At 45.0% G+C, this 8,539-nt stretch overlaps 1 protein-coding gene across 1 annotated transcript; it reads left to right on the forward strand.

Annotated features, from left to right (window-relative positions):
• The first annotated feature begins 59 nt into the window (after window positions 1-59).
• TBRG1 (transforming growth factor beta regulator 1) lies at window positions 60-6,946 on the forward strand. The gene is given in 10 exon segments (XM_006106851.3): window positions 60-181; window positions 183-201; window positions 2,125-2,195; window positions 2,775-3,007; window positions 3,818-3,954; window positions 4,234-4,380; window positions 4,947-5,044; window positions 5,298-5,408; window positions 5,816-5,961; window positions 6,594-6,946. Coding segments are annotated over 10 exon segments (1,170 nt in total). The 5' UTR covers window positions 60-116; the 3' UTR covers window positions 6,737-6,946.
• Window positions 6,947-8,539: the final 1,593 nt, after the last annotated feature.

Raw genomic sequence — 8,539 nt, forward strand, 5'->3', positions numbered from 1 at the left:
CCGCCCCTCGGCCGGACGCGATGCCCGCGAGACCCGGGAGCCCCGCGCGGGGCCGGCCATGACCTGCTGGGCGGCCTCGCCCCCTCGCCGGGGCCGCGCCGCCGTTCAAGGCCAGGATGAAAAAGCTCCCGAAGCGGAGACAGAACGAGAAGTACCGGCTCAAGTACCTGCGGCTGCGCAAGCGCCAAAGCCACGGTGTTTGTGAGTCTCACGCCGCTCGGCCCGTCGCCCCGACGCCCGCACCCGCGAAAGCTTTCCCCCAACCGTCCCCTTTTCGGGGGGGCGGCGGTCATCTATGTGTTAGCCTTGGCAGTGCACGTCGCTTCTCGGTAGCCCCGTGTCCTGGGACAGGCCACGTCCTTCTGTAATCCTGATTCTTGTCTGTGAGATTGAATAACTACCCTGCGAGTTGTGAAGATTAAATGAGGGAAGGAAAGGCTTTGGTATCTTGCTGTGCCCGTATCTAGCCAGTATCCTTATAACCGTAACACTCTTGGGGATGCGTCTGGTTTTCAAGAGAACCCTGAGGACGAGGCACTGTTTTCAACATAACATCGACGCCCAGCGAGATGATGGGCGGAAGGGCGCTGTGTCGGAGCCCTGCCCGACTGGACACCGCGATTCAAGTTTCTTCATTACTTACCCGCCCCCCCCTCCAGCCTATTTCCTCTGCACCGGGCACCCCTTCCCGAAACAGTACATGCACGAAGCTTTCAGCAACGTAACCCCTTCCGACCTCCTTTGAGCCTCCCGTGTTCCTGCCCCGCTTTTGCTGTAGAGGCGCTGGGGGCCGGGGTGCAGGAAGGAGCTGTTTGCCAATGTCTGGCTCCGCCCAGGCTTGCTCGGTGTTTGGCAATAGGAGTGGAGTCCTCAAAGGTCCTCCCAGGTCGGGATCACCCACCACCTGACCTCTTCTTTCTACCCAAAACTTGGAAAATCCTTCAAGCTGTTTTTGGAAGCATAAGGACAGGTTTGGAAATGAGCACATTCATCCCCCAAACATTTACTTAGCACTTGCTGTGTGCACTGGAGAGAAGAAAAGTCCGATTAAGAGGATCGGATACCTTATCCCATCCCCCCACCCCCCACCCCCCCCACTTGTCAAAGGCACATAAAGCTTGGAGCCGCTGTTATTAGAAGGACTTTGGTTCCATTAAGTGTTACGTAAAGGTTTTGTGGAGAAAAGGGCTGTTGTTTTGAACATTCAGGGTTTGAGGTCCCACCTTGTGGAATGTCCAGCTTGGAGCATCCCCTTCAGGATTGAACGAATGAGTGAATGAATGAATGATGCTTGGGAAATAGATTGAGTCGTCAGTACAGGCAGACAGTACTTGGATAAGGAAGTTTAAGCATTTTACATACTGGAGCTGATTTTGTTCATCCCATTTTTCTCTTTAGGATTCATACTGCACGGGATGCTTTGGGTTAGGTTGGTTTTCTAAGCCCCTCGAAGTGAAAGTACTTGGGAATAGATATTCATATTTTTATGGGTTGAATTTAGGCATCTGTGGATTTAAGCCATATTCCCTTTTCTCTGCCAAAGGCTACCCTACTTAGGATGACTGTACATCTTGGTTTGCCTAGAACAGCCATAGTTTACCATATTGTTCTAGCGTTATCATTAATAGTGCCCCCTTTTTACTCAGATACCCCAGTTTTGATAAATTCTATAATTACCCTGACTCTATCCTTACCTACAGGTTCTTTTATAGTTTGCACGGTAGACTAGTTCTTCCTTCTTATCTAGCAACAAAGACTTCTTTGGTTTGAAATAGAACTCTTCTTCCCAGCATAATACTTTGATCTTTTATTCATTTTATGTGATTACTAGAGGCCCAGTGCATGAAATTCTTGCACTTGGGGGGTGGCCCTCAGCCCAGCCTGAGCCCTCTCGCTATCCGGGCTCCCACCACCACCACTGCGCTCACCAGCTATGAGCCCAGCTCAGGGCTTCTGGCTGAGCAGTGCTCCCCCTGTGGGAGCGCACTGACCACCAGGTGGCAGCTCCTGCGTTGAGCGTCTGTCCCCTGGTGGTCTATGTGTCACAGTGACCCGTCATTCTGCCGTACGGTCCATTTGCATATTAGCCTTTTATTATATAGGATATTTCTCTTTTTTTTTAAGGAAAATGCTGCTATTTGTGATGAAATTGCTCGTCTTGAGGAAAAATTTCTTAAAGCAAAAGAAGAAAGACGGTGAGCAGACTTCATTTTGTGTTCAGAACCTCAGTTTTGGTGATTGATATGGTGTTATCACTCTGGGGATTTCTCTCCAGTGGGAGTTTTGTGCATGGCACAGCCCGCTGGCCACTGATCAAGTAGAGAAACCTACAACCTGTGGTATTGGCTCCTGTTTACTCAGGTCGTGTTAGACCAATAGTGATGAGACAGCTCCTCTTCATCTCTCTGATAAAGCCCTCTTGCTCCAACTAATAATCTAATTATAACGTCACAATTATAAAAGAAACTCTCTTATTCTGCAAATATTTACTCTGTGCAAAGCACAATGAGTATATATACATCTGCAATTCATGGTATATGCCCTTCAGAAGCCTAATACCTTCCAGATGCAAAGAGATACACTGCAATTCTTTATCCTTGGCTCCTTGAGTATTCCCCTCTGGAACTTTATTATTCTCAGGGTCCAATAAGAATGTTATCTTTATGAGTACATTAATCTTTATATATAGTTCTGGCTTTCCCAGAACTTAAGTAAAATACTGACCTGAGATGAAAGGGAAGTTCATACATCTGCTTCCTCTCCTTCCCACCTAGGTACCTGCTGAAGAAGCTCCTGCAGCTGCAGGCTCTGACTGAAGGGGAAGTGCCGCCTGCCGCTCCTGCTCACAGCTCCGGTTTGCCCCTGGCTTATGGTGTGGCCAGCTCTGTGGGAACTCTGCAGGGAGCTGGGGCCAGTTCCGGGCCCAGCACTGGGGCTGAGGAACCATTTGGGAAGAAATCCAAGAAGGAGAAAAAAGAAAAAGGCAAAGAGAACAACAAATTGGAAGGTACCTCAGAGGACATATCAGTTGCGCCAGTGGCTCAGCAGTTACTGACAATGACCTGATACTAACTGGTAGACACACACAGCCACAGATATCCTTAAACTCTCATCTGGTCCTTAAGCAGCCCTCATAGCCTGTGAAAAACAAGTGGATCAGAGCCACTTTGAGTGGAAGAGTTCCAGTTAGACCTGGTCAAATGCGAAGGGAGCAGCTAAGGCTTCCACCTTCTTCCTTATCCCCAACTCTCTGGGTTGCCTTCAGTTCTGTCTTTCCTAGACGCAGGGGAACGACCGATGTGGCCTTTAGAGCACACTGCTGGCTTGGGACATTTCTGATCTTTAAAGTGAAGTAAGAGGCCTTAAAATGTTCAAGGCTTGCCTGGCTGGTGTGGCTCAGAGGTTGAGCATTGACCTATGAACCAGGAGGTCACATTTAGATTCCCAGTCAGGGCACATGCTGGGGTTGCGGGCTTGATCCCCAGTAGGGAACGTGCAGGAGGCAGCCGATCAACGATTCTTTCTCCTCATTGATGTTTCTATATCTCTCTCCCTTCCTCTCTGAAATCAATAACAATATATGTATTTTTAAAAGTACAAGGCTTTTAGGTCCTAAGCAGTAATATTAAAAGTGGTTACTGCTAGGTGGGTGGGTTAGAAAGATACTCAGGGCTTTCGAGAAAAGTCCCATATGTCCATTCAGTGAGTGTGTAGAACCAGGATTGGCGTATTACTCTTAGCACTTACATGTAAAGTTTTCCTTTCCCCTTAGCATTGGGAGGGGCCTAAAGTGGGTGACCCCAGATTTGCGTTTCAGTTCTGAAGAAAACATCCAAGAGAAAGAAAATGGAGGGAGGTGCTCGCAAGCTGGTTCAGCCCATTGCCCTGGATCCCTCAGGACGGCCTGTGTTCCCCATCGGACTGGGGGGTCTAACAGTATATAGCCTGGGGGAGGTGAGTGAGACCAGCGATGTACAGAGAGGAGAATCAGAAATATGGGAATGGGGTTGAGCCTTCCCTCCCTCTTCCCACCAGTAGCAGCCCCTTGCTCTTCCAGACCAACCCCAGAAAATCTCCAGTCCCTAGGACCAGGTTGGTTTTGTCTGCAACATAGCCTACACTCTGTGTGATTTGAGTCACTCTTTGCAGCCCCAAAGTGGTTCCAAAGGCTACCTATGGACCTCTGGATTCTCCAGTGACCTCAACTGCAGGTTGGGGGAATCTTTTTTATAGATCATCACCGACCGACCTGGCTTCCATGATGAGAGTGCCATCTACCCTGTGGGCTACTGCAGTACTCGAATATATGCCAGCATGAAGTGCCCAGACGAAAAGTGTCTGTATACCTGTCAGATCAAGGATGGCGGTGCACAGCCGCAGGTATTTCTCTTCGTAAAAATTTATCGAACTTTGTAGAAAACTGGTCAAGGAATTAAGTTGAATAGCCCTGTTACAAAAATACTTCCTTGGCAAAAATTCATATTAATATAATTTTGATCTAACAGTTTTTTAATAAATAGTCAAGGTATTTTGCAATTCAAAAAATACAGAAATTGAAATGGGGATTTGCAGTCAAATGGCCTATACTCCTCTTAGATGTAAAATGATATGGAGAATGATTTCACTTGTTTTTAAGATACCAGCTGCATTTGTACTTATAGGTGTAAGTAGATAGGAAGGGGTCTGGGCAGGCATGTAACCAATTAAGTGTTGACCTCTGGAGAGCAGTCAGGCCAGGAGTGTAGAATTGAGACAGTTGAAGGACTTTCTGTTTTCTTTGATTTGTGTGAATTTTAAATGGCACTGTAAGAAATTGTCCCCACCTCCTAGTATGGTATACATCAGCTTCAAGTTCCAGAGTAAAGAACAGTTACAGGAGTAGCATGACTTTCTCTCTACTACTTTTTCCTTGAAAAGTGCTCTCATGGCTTCTTTATCTTTCTCAGTTTGAAATCGTTCCTGAAGATGACCCTCAGAATGCCATTGTCAGCTCTTCTGCAAACGCCTGTCATGCAGAACTGCTCAAGGCCATTAGGGATACTATGTAAGTTGACCAGCAGCTTGAAGACAAAAAAAGATCACTTTGGTAGGGAGAGACTTTTTCTCTTGCTGTTAATGAGCAGAGATCCCCATTTTATCCAATGCTTCCTTTCATCCTTCAGATGTCTTAGCAGCTAGTCTCCAGAGTGTCCACGTCAAGAAAGCTTTCTCTGGGTGTTCATGCCCACATTCCATCCCTAAACCCATTCTCATCTCCCTCTAAGCGCTCGGATTAAAGTTCTCCCTCTCCTATTTAGGGGGAAATTAATGCCTGACCTGCTTCCATCTGGAGCTGACTTCTTTGGGTTTTCTCATCCAACCATCCACAACCTGATCCAGAGTTGTCCAGGAGCTCGAAAATGTGTCAAGTAAGTGTGGTCAAATCCATTCCCTTGAGAGACGTTCCATGATCAGTGGCCAGGGACCTAAACTGTGGTTCATTTGTACATTTACTGAGCCGCTGCTGTGCACAGCATGCTTGTTCCTTGACTGCCGTGCCTTAGTATTGTCTTAGCCTCTGGACAGGGAAGCAGAAGCCAGTACCCCATGTATGTCATTGTCATTTTTTGTGTGTACCATGACAGCAAAGGAAATCTGCAGAATAATGTGTCACTAAAGAAGCCTTTCTATCTTTTGAAAGTATCTTTTTTTAGTTCATATGTTATTAGAAACATAGTGGAGAGAGCTACAGAAAAAAGTACCTGGTCCCATTGGAGGACAGCATGGGCTGTGGCTAACAGACAGCTCTTGCTAGTGATCCCCTTTGATCCTGCAGTTACCAGTGGGTGAAATACGATGTGTGCAAACCTGGAGATGGGCAGCTGCCCCAAGGACCGCTGGAGAATGATGCAGCTGTAAGCTTTGAAGCCTTTCAGAGACAGATCTTTGATGAAGATCATAGTGATGATCCCATTCTGCAAGGTATCTTTTAATATTATCTTTCTGGTTTGAAGGTTTTCCGTATTTAGGCCCTCTTCATTCCTAGCTGAGTTCCCCAAATGTCTGGGCAGTAAGTGATTCAGGCTTTCACTGCTCCAGTCTTGGAGAGTCCTGAGCCAGGAGGACCCACTGAAGTCACAGGGCACGGCTGTGATCATAGTAAGGCAGGGCCCACTGAGAAACTAGGGTTTCTCATTTTCTACTGAGGTTAAGACCTGAGCAGAACTCCAGGGAACGGTTTACGATGCAGGACTAAGATTCCAAGTGGGATAAAGGGGATCAGGTCAAGGCCTTGGTCCTGCCTCTGTACCATGGATTCCCTACCATAAATGGAAGGAGCAATTGGAATTGGCACTGGGATCATAGGGAGAGCTTGAACTGAAAATAAGAAAACAATTAAATTCTCACTCTTTGCCTAATATACTACATAACCTTAGGCAAGTCACTTAAATCTATTTCAGCCACAGTAAAAGTAAATGTCCTATCTTACCCAACAAGGATGAAATTGGGCTGACAGATGTAAGGATGTTAAGGATTTAAAGGAATATATATGTATCTGATCAGCCTCCTGAGATTTCTAGGCAACACTGAAACTTAAGGAATTTTCCCCCCAGGATCCTTGGACCTTCCGGAGCTTCAGCCTACAGCCTTTGTGTCTTACCAACCCATGTTCCTGACAGATGAACCCTTGGTAGATGATCACCTACAGCACTTGAAGTCTCCATCGCAATGCAGCCCAACGCAGTCTTCAGATTGAACGAGAAGGGATCAGATAACCACATCATTTTCATCATGATGGTTTTAACTTCAACTAAAACTTAAAATATATGGAAAGAAGCAGCAATTTAAAAGTGAAGATTAAATTAACACATTTTGTCGTGGAGGTTCCCATGGTGACAGTTTTCCCTGAGAAAAACTTCACCTGCTTTATTTTTAGTAATAAATTTCTCTTGACAATTCTGCTTATTTTCATCTTGTCATCAGGATATGATCTGTTTTGCTTAGCTCTGCCTCAGGTAGAGTAAACTTAAGTCCTTTATTAACCAGAGAGAGAGATGGCTGCTGACGCATAAAGGAGTAAGACCCCGACAACCTTCTACCCTTGATTCTGATCCTAGTTCAAGGCATGTTAATTCCCAGCCCCTGCACTGGAAATGGCTGTTTTATTTTTGTGTCGGTGTCATCAAAATCAAGTCCTGCTCATCCCCAAGCTGGAGAGTCCAGCCCAAGGCACACTCCATCCCTTTCTTCACATGTACATACCCTTGGAGGGGACCAAAAGGTTATCTTTAACACTGTCTACATTCTCTTTGTGATTTCTTATTGGAGAATGTGCTTTTAACTAAGTACATTGAAACTGCATGGTAACACAGATATAGAAAGGATTAGGAATTGGCTCACAGGCTCCGTAACAGACTCACCCTGTCATTTCATTAACCCTGTAATAACTCTGCACTCGGTGCAACTGAATTGTCTGGACCCTGCTTATGGCATTAAGGTGGAGGCTCACCACCTCACCTCATCCTGACCACAACAGTCGGCTGGATGGGCAGCGAGGGCGTCCCAGTGAGGATCCATCTTAGTACCAGGGCTGGCTGGAATGGAGGAACAAAAGGACCCCAGGAGTAGAAGATTGGGGAAGGAGTGGTGAGAACTGGATTGTCACTGCGCTACAATTCATAACTGCTAACCGGGGACAACGCAAATGGGATTCAAATTTTATAGGAATGAATCTGGCCAGCAGAGGGAGGGGCCCAGCAGTGTTGAGAGCACAACACACGTCACTATAAAGTATCAGAAGCAAGTAACATTAATTTTACAACTCTTAGTTATAGCCTTTATATTTTGTATAGCTTTTACAGTCCAAGAATTAAGTATTATAATTGGGATTATGGAAAATCGAGGGTAGAGTTTTACTCAAAGCTGTTAATGTTTTAATACTTTTCTTTTGTAAGTTGCCTGAACATATCTGTACTTACACAGAAATGACATAGGCTGCTTTTATCATATAGAAATTATCTTTCCATTCCATTATAGCTTGAGTAAAACATATTAAAAGAAAGGCTCATTTTAAGAAAGACATTTTTTTTAATAAGTGTGCAGTTTATGCTTATTAAAGAGTGTTCACTTTGTAGTTTTCCAAGATCAGAAAGAACCCATTTGCTGTTCTTAAACTTAGGGAGTCAAGATGTGCATCGATTGAAACTTTGGTATCAACTATGATGTGTATACATGTATTTATAAAAATATCACACATGCATTCACATGTATGGGAATACATGGAATGTCAAATGTTTTTCCTATGGATCATTTTTAAAAACTTGAAAAATACTGCCTTATACTTAAAATATCTTTTCATCTACTGAATTAAGGATGTTTTGGATTTGACAACGTGCAATATCAATGAGAATGAGATAAAAAATGGGACTATACCTTGTTGGGAATGTAAACTGTTGATCCCTTGGGAAGATAAAGCTGTTGGTATCAAAATTTTAAATATATTTATCCTAAACCTGTTATTCCACATTAAGGGCCCTAGGGAAATTAAGTGTGGTGTGAT

The sequence above is a fragment of the Myotis lucifugus genome, unplaced genomic scaffold, assembly GCF_000147115.1.
Source record: "Myotis lucifugus unplaced genomic scaffold, Myoluc2.0 scaffold_926, whole genome shotgun sequence".
Taxonomy (NCBI): Eukaryota; Metazoa; Chordata; class Mammalia; order Chiroptera; family Vespertilionidae; genus Myotis; species Myotis lucifugus.